The sequence below is a fragment of the Pelophylax lessonae genome (genome assembly GCF_965119305.1).
Source record: "Pelophylax lessonae genome assembly, chromosome: 8".
NCBI classification, from domain to species: Eukaryota; Metazoa; Chordata; class Amphibia; order Anura; family Ranidae; genus Pelophylax; species Pelophylax lessonae.
In genome coordinates, this window is record NC_138775.1 from 29,530,124 (window position 1) to 29,549,345 (window position 19,222).

At 43.2% G+C, this 19,222-nt stretch overlaps 1 protein-coding gene across 3 annotated transcripts in view; it reads right to left on the reverse strand.

Annotated features, from left to right (window-relative positions):
- Window positions 1-19,222, reverse strand: part of KBTBD12 (kelch repeat and BTB domain containing 12) — a 152,728-nt gene that overhangs the window by 67,727 nt on the left and 65,779 nt on the right. For 2 of the 3 annotated variants that reach the window (XM_082265982.1, XM_082265983.1), the window contains exon 5: window positions 8,077-8,274. The exons of the other annotated variant lie outside the window; for it this stretch is intronic. In XM_082265982.1, the coding sequence (XP_082122108.1) occupies window positions 8,077-8,274 (198 nt within the window). The remainder of the gene's footprint in view (window positions 1-8,076; window positions 8,275-19,222) is intronic. 3 annotated transcript variants of the gene reach the window in all.

The following is a 19,222-nucleotide window of genomic DNA, read 5'->3' on the forward strand; positions in this document are numbered from 1 at the left end:
AACCTAGGGGTGATCAAGGGGTTAAATGTGAGCCTAGGAGAGTGATTCTAACTGTGTGGGGGGCGTGGCTTGTGAAGTGATCATAGAGACCTGTGATCCTATATAGAAGGATCACAGGAGCTCTGTGATCATTCCAGGGAGAAGAACGGTCAGATTTGTTTACAACAGCTGACCGTCCTTCTCTCTCAGCGGGGAGCGATCATTCTTCTCTCTCAGCGGGGAATGATCGCGGGTGGCAATTGGAGCCGCCTGCCACGTGCATTCGAGTCCCCGCTGACAAGTGGTGGCGGGAGCGCGCCACCAGTGGTGCGCACTCGCCCCCTAGCTGCAGGAGTGCAACCGACATAGGTCTACTTCGTTTCACGCAGGTAGGTCAGCCTGCCACAGTAAATATACGGTGGACGGTCCGGAAATGGTTAGGGAAACAAGAATGTGTAAAAATCACATCAAAACAAAATAATTATTTAAATTGTGTAATATGCTGCAAATACATGTCATTCCAGGACACAAAAAATTTAAATTATTCCCTGTAAAGGTGTTGTGATTTCTTTGAAAAATTGTCTATGAAAGGTGCAGGATGTTTTGCATGTAGTAGAAAGCCTCTACTGGTGTTTTTTCTACTATATATATATATACCATAGTCAAGCATTTGTAAAATAAACAGTCAGGTTTACAGCTCCATGCAAACAGCTGCATGCACTGTTACAATACACATATACAAATGATTCTACCTGTCAAATGATGTACTATGGCCAGCACAGTGGATTAGTGGTTTGTATTTCTTCCATGCAACACTGGGATTCCCAGTTTCAATATTATCATGGGCGTCCGTAGGTAGGGGCAAGGGGGGGTAAATGCCCCCCCCCTGGAATCTCAACTTCCCCTTTCAAGTGGTTGTTAAGCCACTTTATACCATCCTGTCTGGTCTGTTTAATAATCCTGTGTGCCTATGTATCTGTGTCTGTGTTTTAAAAAGATAAACCTTTCTTTACCAGTTTTCAGAGGGCCAAGCGCCGCTCACGTGACCCGTCGGGTCTCTCCTCTCCCCGTCTGACAGCTGCCTGCAGTGGGCGGGGCAGAGGATTCCTCACTGATGTCAGTCGGGAGGGGAGGAGGGGGAGAGGAGGGGACAGGCGGTGGGTCACGTGAGCGACGAGTAGCGCTCGGAAAACTTGTAAAGAATGGCTTTTTTTTATAAAACGCAGACACAGGGGCACACAGGATTATTAAACAGACTGAAGACAGGATATGAAAATTTAAATGAAACTACAGCAGCAGGAGGGGAGGGGGGGGCACTAACACAGGGGCAGACAGGCAGGGAGAGAGGGGGAGAGAGGACAGAGGAGGACAGGAGGGCTGCAGATGGCGCCAGGGTTCAGCAGCCATGGTATACTGTGGTCAGTTTACAGAGGGGAGGACATAGCCAGGCAGGATCAGCCACAGCACTGTGCTGTAAACACGCTTTAAGGGAACAGGATACATTTTTTCTTTTTTTTTTTAGGTTAACAAATGCTTTAAAAATAAATGCTGCTGTTTGCTCTTTAAAATAAATACTCAAAATAAGTACAATGACTAAGCCCCTACCCTTTATGACATTGTTGAAAAGGGGCGGAGCATGGGTGGCCTTAAAATGATGCCCCCCCCCCCCCTGAAAAAATTTCTTCGGACGCCCATGAATATTAGCCAGGACCCTATCTGCATGGAGTTTGCATGTTCTCCCTGTGCCTACATGGGTTCATTCTGGTTTTCTTTCACATTCCAAAGACATGCTGGTAGGTAATTTTGCCCTAATATGTGAGATAGGAACCTTAGATTGTAAGCTCCTTGATTGACATATCAATATACAATAAATGTAAAGTGACTTATAACAACCTCCTGTGCTCAGGAGTGGTGCTTAGATTGAAATGTACTCGCTAGTTCTGATCCACTTCCAGTGTCCACCATGCCTTGAAGTAAAAAAACCACAAAGGGAAGAAAAGGCGGAGCTAGCACTTTAAGGTACCAAATTACAAAGTAAAGTAAATAAACCAAATGTATAAAAGGGAAATTACACATCTTTGTTAAAGTGATTGTAAAGTCTCCTTTTTTTTTTTTTAATAACAAACATGTTATACTTACCTCCTTTGCGCAGTTGGTTTTGCACAGAGCAGCCTGGATCCTCCTCTTCTTGGGTCCCTCTTTGCTGCCCTTAGCCCCTCCCTTCAGTTGAGTGCCCCCACAGTAAGCAGCTTGCTATGGGGGCACCTGAGCCGAGTCACAGCTCCATGTATCAATTCAGACACAGAGCTGCCGTTTGGCCCCACCCCCTCTCTACCTCTCTATCCTGATTGGCTGACTGACTTTGATTAACAGCCATGGGAGCAAATGGCGCCGCTGCTGTGTCTTAGCCAATCAGGAGGGAGAGTTCCAGACAGCTGAGGGACTCTCTGGACAGAGATGGGGCTCAGGTAAGTATTAGGGGGGCTGAGGGGGATTGCTGCACACAAAAGGCTTTTTATCCTAATTCATTGAATGTATTAAGATAAAAAACCTTCTGCTTTTACAACTCCTTTAATATTAAATCATTAAAAAGCTCAAATGAGCTGAAAAGGTATTGCAAACATGAAACAATTTTATAAAAAAAAAACGTATAGAAATGGTACAATATGCTGTGCGTACAGTGTTGGAATCATAAATTGTTGTTGTCTACACCAATACATAAGAAAACCCTGATGTGTTTCAACTTGTAAGTCTTCCTCAGGGAGCTTTTTTGTTGGTTCTCTAAGATGATTTATCCTATATTGAACATACATAGAAACCACAAGGCATCAATATGGCTGAATGTCTCCAAGGGGCACTCCACAAAAAGCACAAGGGATAAATGAGATCCTTTGGGGGAGGGTTATATAATATATCTGGATGCCCGCAGATTTATTCCTACTGAAGTAACTTGACGTTCCTTTATTAATGTGACATTTAACCCAAGTAACAAATAGGCCTTTTATTTTTATTTTTTTTATTATATTTCATTTTATTTTACTACCTATCTACTAATACAACTTTCTCAATATAAAAGTAAGAGCCGGGCTAATATGAGACATAAAATATCAAAACATGTGCTTAAATGAGGCAATCAAAATAATGCTGATAAATCAATTGATACACATCTAAATGATAAAAAGTGTATTCAAAAAGTTGTGCTTAAATAAGGCAATGAAAATACTGCTGGTAAATCAATGGATGATATATTAAAAAGTATAGTCTAAAAGATTGTGCAAAGTGTAGAAACAAGAATTCCTCCACCGTGATAGATAACTCTTCAATTTGTGAAAACTTGAGGGCCACACTATGCGCTCACCGCAAATCTGATGTAAACAAGCCCAACCATATAAAGCAGCAAAGACAGAGATTCATCCACCGCAGTGCTATAACTTCCAATCCGTGATGAAATGAAGGGTCACACTATGTGCTTACCGCAAATTGGATGAATAAGAGCCCAACTCAATGTATCGATGGTAAGCTCCTTGACCGATCCAATGGAAATGGGATGATCCCTCCAGCTGGTGCAGCCTAGCAGAAGCGCCAATCAAGTACAGTGCTGGGGCACGAACAGTCCAGATCAACATGCAAACAGAATAAAAAAGCGCTTTCTCGGCAGGATCCGAAGATGCAGCCGCCCGACTTCCGGGTAGTATGTAGGGGACGTCAGCATGCCTTACCGACGCGTTTCGTCATAGATGACATCTTCCTGGGGAACTTTCTTAATATACAGTATATTTCCATACAATGTTATGATTAATTAATATGTACTTACATATGCTGTTATTATATGTGAATATTACTTTCTAACTGTACAAGTTACCCTGTTTAATTTTTGTTCTGTTCAACTTTTAATTTGATTTGATTGTGGAAAAAAAAAAAAAAGATATATCTGGAATGTAAATAACACGGCCCCATAGTAGAGAAAGTGCTGAAAAATTGGAATGTTTACATCAATATCCCTAATTAGCCTCAACAACCCTAAAGCGCATTCAAACGGTTCCTCATGGGACATGTAGTTCTGCAACAGCTGGAGGGCCGTAGTTTGGACACCCCTGCCCTAAGGAGACCAGCAATGATGACTGGCTCACACTGTTTCCACCAACATCTGACCAGGCATAGGACCTGAAAGGAAGACCGGGCAAAGATGGACGCACCGGGGTGCATACTAGCACAATATGGCATAACCCACCTGGGGGACCTTAAAAAGAAAATTTCATAGTGGAGTTAACTACCACTTTAAAACAATACAGTACAAAGCACCATAGCATAATACTGCTAAAACAATAATTTCAAGCAAATATACTCACAAGCATCTTAGGGTAAAAAGCAGCGTTAACAATTTATTTCATAATGCAGCTAAAAAAAAATAAAAATGAAAAAGTGTCCCCTGAGAATATCCCAGGCATAGACAAAACATGTACGTCGGGGCTAGCGGCCTATGACATCATATACCACACTGTGTACTGCAGTGTGGTGTTTGTTTAGGTTGTTTGTTTTACTAGTGAGTATATTTATGTGAAATAAATTAGTGTTTTTTAGCAGTATTATGCTATGGTCCTTTGTATTCTTTTCTAAGTACCATTACAGGGAATCAAAGATCCTGGAGAGCCAGGGAAGACCTTGTGGGTGTTAAAGTGGCCAATATATCCTTGAGCAATCCATATTGGTTGCTTTCTGTGCTGCAGATCTCTAATCATTTGGAACGGAGGCGTAACTAGAACCTTCAGGGCCCCGGCGAAAGAAACCATGAAGGGCCCTTCCCTTCAAGCCTGGGGCTTTTCCCACTGATCCCACTGGGGCCCTTTACTCTCATTGCGGGGGCCCTTTATTACGGTCCCATAGCGGGACCCTTTCACAAGTTCTGTAGTGGGCCACCCTTCACGCCATCTTGAGGCCTTCCCACTGTGGTGGAATGCCAGGGCCTGTTTGCAAGTGTGACCTTTGCGATCCCGGAAGTTCACCCACTGGTGTCAGTAGTTTTTATTTTTTGGTATTTTAATTGTATTATTTTTTATCATTTTATTTTATTTTCTTCCTGCAGCTACAGGAGGAAAAAGGAGGACAGTGATTTCTCTACATGCTGCCCCCCCCGCCCCTCCTATCCAGGTGTACAGGGCAGCCGCACAGGCCCCCTGGAGCATGGGGCCTGGTTACAATTGCAACCCCTGTAGTTACGCCCCTGATTTGGAGATAATATATACCTGCTAAGGGATTTTGCACACTTGAGTCTAAGGTTTGTCACGTGGATCTGTGGCACTTGACAATTCATTTAAGATTTCACATTGGCTCTCCGATGGAGCCCTGAACATTGTTTTTGGAAGTGGACACCGCAATTTTCTATTGATTTATAGTGCATGTTAATTTTTATTAAAAATACTTTGACACTTTTTGGTGTTTTGCACATATTTATGTATAAGGATAGCATTTACATGACTTTATTCTCAGTTTTATATTTAGTGGTTTTGCACACTCTTTTTTGTATAATATTGTTTTTTTTCTCCCTGTATCCATAATGTAGTGTGCCGCACAATCCTACAGCACTAAGTGGATGATTACGTTCTCAACTGCTGCACAGTGGAATCCTGTTGGTTGCCATAATTTACCATTTACAGCACTTCATGCACGGTCCCTGCACTGAACAGTTTTAAAAAATTCAGCTCTGCTATACACACAATCCCTACTTACAAATTCAATACAAAAAGGGCTCTGAGCATCTTTTCAATGTAAGGTTAAGAGTTCACCACCCCTCACAGTGGAATAAAGACGTTTTTTATCTATGACGGATTCTTTACATTTCCTTACAACCGAAGAAGAATAGATCTATTTACTATATTGAAGAATTTTGGGACTATCCTACGGCATACCGTCTTCCCCCCTCCCACTTATAATAGAATAAGCAATGCCTACAGCTCTTCTATAGATCTCCTAATTAGGAAATTAAAACTGTGAGATTACTTAAAGTGTACATATAGCCGTAATTAATTTTTTCGATCTTGGATGGAGTAGACATCTGTTTGTTTTTTCTTGTTACTTCCTGTCCAGGAGACACAACAGGAAATGGCATGCAGTGGACATTCAGGGAACCCAGGTAATGTACATTACATTACATATTACATGTACCACTCACATCCGTGGCCAAGGTGGCTCTGCTAGTCCCTGTTATATTCTCCGTGTTGTGAGAGACACAGGACTCTGGTCTGCAACAACGGATGTTTATTCAGGACTCACTGTACACTACAACATGCATTACAGGACAGCTCTGTATATCAATGCACCTATTACATGTCTCTAAGATGGCCACTCTGCCCCTTGACCCTTGTCATCACTCCTGGGTGGAGCCAGCCTTAAAGAAACAGTACATGTGAAACCCTTCAGGTATAACAGTCCCGGTGACCCTTTGAGACATTGTCAGCAAGAAGCCATGGGTGGCACCAGCGGGAGTATGACAGATGGCACCCTCGACCAATCAGTGTGGCTCCTTCTGCCAGAAACATAACAAGAGAATGATGAGCTGAACTGACCAGCAAGAGAGACTGTCACTGGAGGGGCAGGACAGTCACAAGTTAGGTGGAGGTGTGGCATTCGCTTGGGGAGGAGGAAACCGGGCCTCCCTGCTGACCCAATGGGGAATGGGCCCGGCCAGTACATGAAGGCTGCTTTTACCCAAAAATCGACAACCTTGATTGCGATACAGACTGCAGTGCCATCAAACAACATTTCTAACAGTACCAAAGCCCTATAGAAGGGGGAACCCAATCCTATAAAACAGGTTACCTATGTTTTATGTCATGCACTTATAAAGTGGTCATTGTTCTTCAACTGGCTAGAGTTTCCAAGACTAATTAGTCATGGTGCTCCTCATCCACCCCCACTATGTCCACCCACCAACCAACATGGAAGTACTGGAACATGGATTGTAAAGTCATCAGATAACTTTTACTTCAGCTACCTGGACACTACCAACTTAGAGATCACTTTATGGTTACCAAAAGTTTGTAAATACCTGACCATCACACCTATGTGGGCTTGTTGGACATACCATTCCAGAACCATATGTATAGTAGAGTTGCCACACCTTTGCAGTTATAACAGCCACGACTATTCTAGAAAGACTTTCCACAAGACTTTAGAGGGTGTTTGTGGGAATTTATGTCCATTCAGCCAAAAGAGGTCTGTATTGATGTTGATGGAGAAGACCCGGCTCACAATTGGCATTCCAATTCATCCTAAAGATGTTCAGTAGTGTTGATTTCAGGGCTATGTTGAGATCACTCAAGTTCCTTCACACCAAACTCATCAAACCATGTCTTTATGGAGCTCTTTTTGTACACAGGGGTACAGTCATTTCGAAACATAGAAGAGTCTTCTCACAATTGTTCCCACGAGGGTAGAAAAGCACAATTATGGACCTTGTTTGTGCATTGGCACGTAGTCATGTTGGAACAGGAAGGGACCATCCCAAACTGTTTCTACAAAGTTGGGAGCATGAAATTCTCCAAAATGTCTTTGTATGCTGTAGTATTAACAGTACCCTTCACTGAAAATACCAGAACTCAATGATTTTGAGGAATTTCCATATATTTTTGGGCATATAGGAAGGTGTGATGGTCAGGTGTTTACATTTCTTTCTCCATATAATGTATGTAGCGGAATGGACACTGAGAGTGTTGTTTGGATTGCTTCAAGGGGCACAGGGTGGCCAAGAACCCCAGTCTGGTCTGCACTCATCAGACTTGCTGTACAACAACACTGGACTCAGCCTTTCATGATACCCCAGTTTGCCTTGGATATTTTAGTATCTCAGCTTCAAGGATTATACAGCGGAGATACCTAGGCTGGGTATTGGAGCTCCATTACAGTGTATATATAGATTATAGTAATATGTAATGTTAAAATCATTCTAAAGGCTGAATGTTTTTTACCTTCATGCATGCTATAACAAAGCTGTAATATTTATTACAAAAATAAAAGGTTAGATAACCTGTATGGATGCAGTTACTCTGAGATGTACTGTGAACATTCTGTAATCGGCTGATGATAACTGTTGACACCTACCTGCCCCACGGTAACCGCCACAAACATACAGCTTTCCTTCTACCGAACCTGCGCTGCTTGAATTGCTTCTAAGGGAGAGCAAAGGATAGGGCATCGGGGGACCATCCCTCCAGAAGTCCGCATCTACATTGTAAATTTCCACTGCATCAAGACACTTGCGGGTCTGTCCTTTGTCTGGACCATTGCAACCGATGCCACCTGCAAGGACAAGAAATGGGTGAGGTAAATGGAAAGGATGGCCAGGCTCAGCTTTGTCTTTTTTACCAGGGTAGTAATAATGTTCCCCAAGCGCCCAGCCAAGATCTTTGCCAGGACCTTCACATCAGAATTCAGGAAGAAAATATGGCGATAGGAAGAGCATAACCTAGAATCCTTCCCTGGCTTAGGGATGACCAAAATAATGGACATAGAGTTAGGGAGGGATCCAGTGGCTAAAGGTTCAGTCAGAATGTTATGTAGCTTAGGGGCTACAGAGTCTACATAGATAGGCCTTTAAGAACTTCATTGGGAGACCATCCAGTGTTACCAGATTGCAAGGCCGCAATGGCCAAGTGCATCTCATCCAGGGACTTGGCTTCAGGCTCAGCCTTGTTTTAGAATGTGTCATTTAAAAGTGTGTGGACGGTTAGGCTAATCTTTCTCCACTAGTTCCATATGGAGAAGAAACCATACAAGAAATGCCTCGTACATTTAAAACTTGTTTTGAATATATGCGCGAACTATGGGTGGCCAAGGTCTCTGTGCTGAGAGAGCATTTACTGCTTGCTCTCCACACAGTGACCAAGCTGTCATAGACAGGTCCTATTTTTTATTAATGATTCATCACAGTGGTCAAGTGATTGGGCAACCCTTCACACGGGCAAAAAGACCCAGTTATAGGATAACCAGGGCTCAGTGGGAAGAGATTAAGCACAGTCAAGGCTGGGCATAGCCTGTCTGAATTGGGAGTGCAGCATAAAAATGTCAGGAGGGCAGAGGATGGGAGGAGGGCAGGGTAGAGGATAGGGCCATTAGTATGTAGGGAAGTGTACAGAGGATATTGGTTTGTAGGGCAGTATACATGTTCGCAGGGCTGAGGACAGTTGGTCAGCAGGGGAGTGTACAGGAATCAGTAGGGCAGTGTATGGGGGTCAATAGGATAGAGGACAGGCAGTTAGTAGGGCAGTGAACAGGGTTCAGTAGGGCAGTGGACAGTGGTCACTGCTGGCAGGGCACTAAGCACAGCTCCTTCTCCCCACACAGCACATACCTGAGCTGGGATTCTCTTACAGACACTACTGCAGCTGCACTGCCGTTCCGATCTGGGAATTTCACAGGTTACAGCTGCAACATAGCAGTTATGTTTGGGAAGGAGGAGCTCTGCTGCCGGCTGATTGTGCCCAGGCTGTATGCAGTGCGGGAAGGGGAGGAGCTCAGCGGGCTGGGCACAGCAACGATTGGGAGGGGGGTGCAACTGGAATGAGGAGTCAGTAGGGCAGTATACGGGGGTCAGTAGGGCAGAGCACATGCAGTCAGCAGGACAGTGTACAGGGGTCAGTAGGGCAGTGGAGAGGGCACACTGCCGATAGGGAACTCAGCTGAGATCCTCCTCTTCCCCACACAGCACATAACTGAGATGGGATTCTCTTACAGACACAGTCTCCATCTGTACAGTCTGTAGCTGGCTACAGAAGTTGCGCTGCCATTCCAATCTGGGAATTTCACAGGTCAGACTGCAACATAGCAGCCAGCCAATGCAGATAGAGATTGGGTCTGTAAGAAAATGTGATCTCAGTTATGTGTGGGGAGGAGGAGCTCTGTTGCCTGTGCCCAGGCTGTGTGCAGTGCGGGAATGGGAGGAGGTGCTCAGCTTGATGGGCATAGCATCCATGGGGGGTGCAGCTGAAATCTGGGGGGGGGGAGCAACTGAAATCTGGTGGGGAGCAGGCCACCCCAGCACCCCAATAGATCTGGCCATGAGCACAATCTTAGTGCTTGCTAAATAGCTTTCACAGTTTACTGTCTGAATCGTCCTTAATAGAAGACCTGAGCAAGTTTTAAAGCTACCATAGACATCCCAGGTTAATTGGACATGTTGGCCCAGCCTGAATACTGAAATTTTTTACTGTCTGTAACATGGGTCAAGAGCAAAAGAAAAATGTCCCCGGTTTTTGAAAAATCTTGGGGAACACAATATATTTGTTTTTGGACTGCTTGGGTGTAGTTCTCTCGTTAGCTACACATTTCTACTAACATAGATGTTCTGTACCAAAGCTTCTCCCCACCAAGCCTCTCCATGTAGGTCCCCATCCAGTCTTCTTTCCCAGGCCCAAATCACTATATGCAGCTTGTGCTAAAAATAACGCTATTGTTCCCTCAAAGAGAGAGCCAATTCACAGGGACTTGGAAGGGCCCCAGAAGCAGAGGCTGTGTCTCAGGCCAGGCATCTTAATGGAATGTTCACAATAAAGAAACCTTTAGAACCCAAGTTCTTGGAGGCTCCAATTACTCGGCTGGTAGGAACAAAACTCTCTGAGATTTCAAAAGACCTCTTAGACTCGAGAATTCCACAAACTAAGAGGTAAAAAACGCAGATTCTGATGTCATTGTTGTTGAATCAACATAATTCCCCTTTTGTCTTCAATTTCCTAATCCACAGAAGGCCAGAATTTATTAAGAAATCCTCTGAGATAAAGCAGAATGGATCAAAGAATCTGTGTTTGCACCCTCTATAAATCCTTCCTTTAAGCTGCAAAAGTACTTGCCGAGAAAAGCCGTTTTTTTTTTTTCTTTGTTTTTTTTTTTCGTCTTTCATCAAACTTTGGTACTTAAATAGACTCAATTCAAACGCCATTGTTTTAATTATGCAAAAAATCAACTTTGCGTTCATGTGTTGGGTGTTTTTATAGAAATCTTCTGGGAAAACGGAACTGATCTTAATTTAGCACAGCGTTCTCAAAGATTTTCGGAAAGAGGCGCCGGACGTTTCATATAAATAGCTACTGCAAGGCAGTTTATTGATTGTTTTCCAAACTGGCTTAGGTTGAAGCAAAGGCATTTGATGCATGGTATAGAGTGGTCTGAGCTGAGAAGGGTTCCAAAATGAGAGACTTTTGGGGGCCCTTCTCAGCTCAGGCCACTCTATACCATGGAGGAATGGAAACCCCAGAGTAGTGGGATTTATTATAGCGCTTGCTGGTACTATTCAGGGATGGGCAATTGCTTGTTCATACCCTGGATAGTAAAATTGGCAATCAAGTGGTAAAATAAATAAAATATATATATATTCATATTTATATATTTTATTTATTTTACCACTTAATTGCCAATTTTACTATCCAGAGTATGAACAAGCAATTGCCCATCCCTGAATAGTACACTATTGAATAGTACACTATTGCCTATACAGTGGTAAAATAAATAAAAATATATATATATATATATATATATATATATATATATATATATATATATATATATATATATATATATATATTCATATTTATATATTTTATTTATTTTACCACTTGATTGCCAATTTTACTATCCAGGGTATGAACAAGCAATTGCCCATCCCTGAATAGTACCAGCAAGCGCTATAATAAATCCCATTACTCTGGGGTTTCCATTCCTCCACTCACACTTTATATTTATAGCAGCTGCTGTTATCACCCCTTCACCTACCTTTATTTATATTCCCCCAGATAGGACCTCCATAGGCACGAGGGATATACATCTATTGAAGTATATATCTTTACCATCACTCTATACCATGCATCAAATGCCTTTGCTTCAACCTAAGCCAAAAATACCAACTACATGTCTCCAGGAACTGGGGACTTTATTTATACTTAGACATAGAGATTGCCCATAAACCTACAGTAGATGCAAACCTTAGCTGAATGTCATTTAGTTTACTAAAGCACTATGTATCATATATAGTTGAACCCTCATTTTTGGTATTAATACTTTTTGTAGCACTTCCGCCCACAGGAGCCGTTGGTGATGATGGGTTCTCTGTTCTGCCAAGACTCAGTAAACAGCTCGATTCCCACTGACACAACTGGTCATGGTTTGAGACTCCCCCATACTTGTATGACTTAAGCCTTGGTATACCTGCATATCTACTGTACATCAGCACACAGAAAGTAAGCCACCAACTAACAAATGGTAGATTAACTACTTGTCGACCCGCCCAAGGTTATTTTACTGCAGACAGGTGGCATGTACAGGCACAATCATGTCCCTGTACGTCGGGAGCTGCACATGCGCAAGAGCGTGCACTCCCGTGATCATAGTGCTCGGTACCTGGCTGCTCATATCATGTGATCACTATGATCAATCATAGCGATCCCATGATAACAATGTAAAGGAACTGTCATTAATGGGTTTCCATTCATGAGCAGCTTGCTTACAGTTGTGATCTGTGATTGGCACACAGCAGTCACATGGTACCTGGCTATCTGTACCATGTGATTAGCTGTAACCAATCACAACCATAAGCAAGGTGTTCTTGAATGTTAACCCCCATTCATGACAGCTAAAACTTTTGCCTATACAGTTATTATCAGACTCTCTAATCCCAGATTAAATAAGCCCAACCTACCACCTTCAGTGCATCTGGAAAGTATTCAAAGCGCTTCACTTTTTCCACATTTTGTTATGTTAGAGTCTTATTTCAAAATAGATTAAATTCAATATTTTCCTCAAAACAATACTCCATGATGACGTGAAAAAAGTTTGTGTGAAAACTTTGCAAATTTATTAAAAAGGAAAAAAAATCCCATGTACATAAGTATTTACAGCCTTTGCTCAATGCTTTGTTGAAGCACCTTTGGCACCAATTACAGCCTCCAGTCTTTTTAAATATGATGCTACAAGCTTGGCACACCTATTTTTTGGCAGTTTCTCCCATTCTTCTTTGCAGGACCTCTCAAGCTCCATCTCCAACAAAGCCGCCTGTCATTCTCCCTGATGTAAGTGCAGAGATTATACGATCTTGCTATGTAGGACCGTATGTCTCTGTGGTTACATCAAATGCCACGCCCCTTGACAGTTAGAAGCACGCCCTTAGGGACACACTTAACCCCTGGATCTCTAATAAAGTTAACCCCTTCCCTGCCAGCGTAATTTTTACAGTAACAGTGCATATGTATAGCACTGATTACTGTAGTAATGTCACTGGTACCCCCAAAAATGTCAGTCAAGGGTCCGATCTGTCCGCTACAAAGTCGCAGTCCCGCAAAAAAAAAATCGCAGATCGCCCCCATTACTAGTTAAAAAAAAAAACAATAAAAAATCTTTCCCCTAGTTAGTAAATGCAATAACTTTTGCGCCCACCGTAAAGCTACGGCGATTTTCCTGTGAGCGGCTGCCTGCCGCCGTATAACTGTGGCGGGCGGTCGGGAACAGGTTAAAATCGCTGCCTCTTTTCGAAAAAAAAAAAATGTTGAATTTTTTTTGCATTGATACATGTCCCCCAGGGCAGTACCCAGCCAGGTCCCATACACTTTTTATATCAATAACTTGCATATAAGCTTTTAAAATTAGCACTTTTGTTTTTTCATGTTCGTGTCACATAGTCTTTAATAGAGTTTGCATATTCGCTAGAACTTCTTCCCTGTTCGAGATGTTCTGGTGCGCACCGAATAGGGGGGTGTTTGGCCCATCCCTAATGGCCAGGTTAGGTGTTTACTTTTTGGGCCATTTATATTGGGTACGTACCTAGGTTCATTGCCACCTGAGGCTCCCCCACGAGTGCCCACTTTGCCTCACTAGTGGCAAGTCCCTGCAAATAGTGAATTATTGAACTTCAGTTGAGTATAGAGTACACTATACACTATTTACTCCATTAGTCAGCACATGACTAGTCCTATTTATATATGGCTGATATTTACAAGGTATTTCAATTAGGTGTGTCAGATGTAATATGGTTTTCTATTTTGCTAGACGTCCTTGGAAATGGTATTAGGGTGATTTTGGAATCTGCAAAATGTCCCGGTGTGGCCAGCTTTCACAGTAATATAAACTCATATTTCATCATTAAGAGGAATGTCAACTCTATATGAATGCCCCTGGTTTTGGAATGGGATGTCCAACAAGCTCATATAAGTGTGATGGCCAGGTCAGGTGTTTACTTTTTGGGCCATATAGTAGGAAGCATGCTTGGGTATTATGGCCAGTTCAGGTTTCTACCTTTTGGGCCATAAAGCCAAGAACATGCCTTGGTGTGATAGCCAGGTCAGGTGTCTACTTTTTGGGCCATATAGATGAGAGCATGCCTAGGTATGATGGCCAGTTCAGGTGTCTAATTTTTGGGCCATATAGGCGGAAGTGTGCCTTGGTGTGATAACCAGGTCAAGTGTCTACTTTTTGGGCCATATAGGCGGGAGCACGCCTTGGTGTGATGGCCAGGTCAGGTTTTGACTTTTTGGGCCATATAGTTGGGAAGCCTGCCTTGGGGTATTGGCTAGGTCAGGTGTCTACTTTTGGGGCCATATAGTTGGGAACGAGCCAAGGTGTGATGGCCAGGTCTGATATCTACTTTTTGGTCTATATAATCATTAGCATGAATAGGTGTGATAGCCAGGTCAGGTGTCTACCTTTTGGACCATAAAGTCAGTAGTGTGCCTAGGTGTGATGGCCAAGTCAGGTGTCTACTTTTTGGGCCATATAGGCAGGAGCATGCCTTTGTGTGATAGCCAGGTCAGGTGTCTACTTTTTGGGCCATATAGTTAAGACCAAGCCTTGGTTTGATGGCCAGGTCAGGTGTCTACCCTTTGGGCCATATAGTCAAGAGCGTGCGTAAGCTTGATATCCAGATCAGGTTACTAATTTTTGGGCCACATAGTTGGGAGCATGCCTTGGTGTCATGGCCAGGTCAGGTGTTTACGTTTTGGGCCATATAGGCAGGAGCATGCTTAGGTGTGATAGCCAGGTCAAGTGTCTACTTTGCAGGCCATATAGTCAGGAGTGTACCTTGGTGTGATAGCCAGGTTAGGGGTCTACGTTTTGGGCCATATAGTTGGGAGCATGCCTTGTTGTGATGGCCAGATCAGATGTTTACTTTTTGGGCCATAAATATTGGGTGCATGCCTAGGTTAATTGCCACCTAAACCATGATGTGTCCAGAGCTTTCCCCCACCAAGTGCCCACTTTGCCTCATCGGGGGCATGTTCCTGCACGTGAATTATTGGACTTCACTGGAGTCTAGAGTGCACTGGACACCATTTACTCCATAAGTGAGCGCATGACTAATCCCCTTTATATATGGCTGCTGTTTACTAGGTATTTCAATTAGGTGTGTCAACTGCAATATGGTTTTCTAATATGCTGGACGTCCATGGAAATGTTAATATGGTGATTCGGGATCTGCAGAAATGTCACGGTTTAGCCGGCTTTCACAGTAATATAAACTCATATTTCATCATTAAGAGGAATGTCTACTTTAAGGCCAGCCGTTTGAGCCCTCCCCTCTGGCAGGCTGGTAAAACAAATCTCTTGTATTTATCTCTCGTTTCGGTAGAGACTCATGTTAAATTCAGCTCCATTAAGGCTTCTCTTGGCACGCCGTCCTTGACGATGCTCTTGACTCGCCGGCTCAGCCATGCGTGACACAGAGACTGCGCTCTTTGCTTGGTGTTAATAGCAATAGAGATGTAAAGGTGACTTGACGGCTATTTATATACAGTCTGATCCGTATCTACACGCTGGTATAAAGCGGGGTGTAGAGCACATTATTAGATGAGCAGCTGCTACAGGCTGGACTCAAAATTGGGTTTTTGTAAATAATTTAAAGGGGAACTGTCACAAAAACACGGACTAAATAACTAATAAGGCATAAAAATAGCTTCTTATTTGTGTTTTGCATGCACTGTTAGGCAGAAAAGCTACATTTGATTTCAGTGTATTGCAACCGCAGACTTCAGCTTCTAACGTTAGGGTTTTTTTTTTACAATCTATAATTTGTAAACCATTTCTGGTTGTGTGTTTTGGACCTGGGGCAGCTGATAAGGCAGTAAAGCCAGCCCTTCTGTACTGGGCCCGGGCCCCATCAATTCAAAAGAGGGGCCCGGGCACCTGCTGAGCAGAAAGGCCGGCTGGACTGTTTTTTTTTTAATATCTCTTTATTTGCATGTTTCAGTTTCGGTACACAAAACCAAAAAACAACAAAAAGCAAAAAAACAAAAACCAAAAAAAAAAATAAACAATAGGGGAGAAAAAAAAACCCCAATCTGCCCACACCGGGGCCAAAATGAAGTACGACTAGGTTCTAGGTGCATGAACAGATGCATCCAGCTGTACTGTTTAATTGCAGACACCGATCCTCCTCTGCCTCCCCCTGCAGCACTGCCAGCTTCTCCTCCCCTGCAGTGCAGGGGAATTGATTCTAGCACATACACCCCTTCTATCTGCTCTCCGGGCCCTCCTGTGTGCCCCTTTCCCCCACAGTGCTGTCAGCCTCCCGTCTCTCCTCTCCTGCCGGCAGCTGCTGCAGGCACACGGGGATGTTTCAGGATGGAGAGCGGGGGAAGCGGCCGGTAAATATGTAATTTACTGGCCCCTTATGTCCCTGAATGAACACAGTGAGCGATCAGTACCAATTACTCATGTGTCCATTCATCACGAAATCATAGTAAACTGTGCTGACTATTCTTCAGTTTGTGAATAAGCATTCCTCCCAACATTTTTAGATGGGAACAGGGGACACCTATTAGCACAGTAGCATGTATCTAGGCATAGAACCCCCCCCCCACCTCCCCTGCTGCCACGCCCCTTAACCTCCCTGGCCGTCTGATTATGTCAGTATTTTTGCATGTCTTAAGCCCCGTACACACGTACCGATTGTCGGCCGTAAATTTTCGGCCAACGTCCGATCAGCCGATTGTCGGCTTGTTAGTATGATGCTTCCGACAACCAACTGCGACTTTTCGGCCGAACAAAATCTGGTGTGCAGGCTATAAAATTTTTGTTGGCCAACAAAGAACGGCCCATTGTTCGTCAGTCAGTACAGATTTCGGCCGACAAAAATGTGATGATCAAGACTGGGCATGCTCAGAGAAGAAAAAACACACGAAAAGTAAACCAGAACATGACATCACTTCTGCAGTTGGTTGTTGTTGGCCGACAAAATTCGTGTGCAGTCTTGAGCACTTTTCAACCATCAAAACAGCACCGAACAAAAGATGGCTGAACGGTCGGCCGACAATCGGTACGTGTGTACGGGGTTAAATGGGTACATTGTTTTGCATGGAAATTTGTTGTTTTATATTGTAGGCCTGTAATTCTTAGGAATAACTCACTTAAATCTGTCCAAACAAGAGTCTAGTAGACATCCCGGGTATGATAAAGTTTTAAACACGAAATCATAAATTATAATATGATAATAATAAATGTAATTCAATAATGTAATCAAACCAAAAACACTGACATTTGCCCAAACAAGGGTGCAATATTACTAGTCACTGTAATACTAGACACGGCATATTGGTTTAGTAAACATCCCGGGTATGAAACATTTTGAAACATGTCCGACGTCACAATCAGGAACCTGGTTTCCTTTCTGATTTTCTTTCCACTGTCATCTCCGAGCAACAAACCACGCACATCCTTGTAGGTGCTGACTTTTTCTCAGTTGGTGGGATGTAGCCCATGAAGTGATGACCAGTCAGCTGTTCCGGGTTGACAATGCCAACAGCACAACGTTCAGCTCTATTCACAGCCATTGATGGTGTTTGGTGGTTCACGAAGATACGTTTGGCAACTTTCCAAATAAAGTCAGAATGAATCATAGGCTTGACTTTCTTTTTTTTTTAGCAGAATGTAGGCATTCCACAAGCATTGCTCAAGAAGATGTCTGAAGATCTTCTTGTAGTACTTCTTTTGCTGTTTCCTCATTTCTGGGTAGAATGTCCTTGCTTGGTCGGCTCTGTCGACACCTCCCATGGTTTTGTTGTAGTCTATCACTACTTGTGACTTCATGATTTCTTTCCCACCTTTCATGCGTACCCTAACAGTGGAGGTATTATGAACTCTACTCATTAGGCACACATCTTTCTTGTCATGCCATCGCAGTGCCATCATTTTGCCTTTCTGCCAGGCAACCATTTCTCCAGTCTTCAGCTTCTTATTGCCAAACGTTGGTGGCATGTCGCGCTGGTTAGCCCTATAGGCATCTGATTTGTTTTGCAGAAGAAACTCATAAAGTTCAGGAGATGTATAAAAGTTGTCACTTGTTACACAATAGCCCTGATTTAACAATGGCTCAATGAGTGAAAGAACGGAAGATGTTGCCATTCCTTAGTTGCTGTATTTTGGATTGAATTTTGTTCTTTTCCAGTGTATATGACTGAATTCCAAATGTAGCCAGTTGACGATTCGCATAGCATGTAGGATTTTACACCAAATCGTGCCCTCTTTGATGCAATGTATTGTACTCTGCTGAGCCTTGCAGGCCATTAGACTTTCATTATGCTAATGTCTCTTTCTGGCACATAGCTCCGTTGGAAATTCTTTAGAATCATTTGAGACGCTTCCCAAAATTTTCTTTAGTTTTTGTGCAAGATGAGAAGTTTCATCAAATTCTTTGTTATTTTCAAAGTGTAAATATTTAATGATCAGGGAAAATCTGTACTCTGACATGAACTTGCCAAAGAATGGAGTGGCAAGTAATGTATTAGTTGTCCAATACCACTTCTGCAAGGGTTTCCCCACCACTCCCTGAAGTATTAGGCCCAGAAATTTCCAAATGTCATCTTTGGTCAGTGGTTCCCATTTTCTGCTTCTTGAAAACTTCCAATGCAGAGTAGCTAATCGTTGCTCTTTGTACCGGTTTGTCTCAGTAACTATTTTTTCAATAACCTCATCGGTCAGAAATAATTCTACGTATGCCAAGCGGTTGTCATGTTCAACGTCTACTTTCATACCAGATGCTCCAGTAAATGAGAATCTTGGGTGTGCGGCCTGATCCGTACTGCAGTCAATAGAGCGCCAAGTTCGCACATTGAGCTCAGAATTGTTGCTGTCTTCGCAGCGAGACAAACCAGATCTGGACGATGATGACTGGGACAATGTGCGGGACTTCCCCTTCCGATCCCTGGTCTCCCTGGGGGACCATTTAATACAATTTAAAGTGGTGCACCGGGCATATTTCACACCGTATAGACTT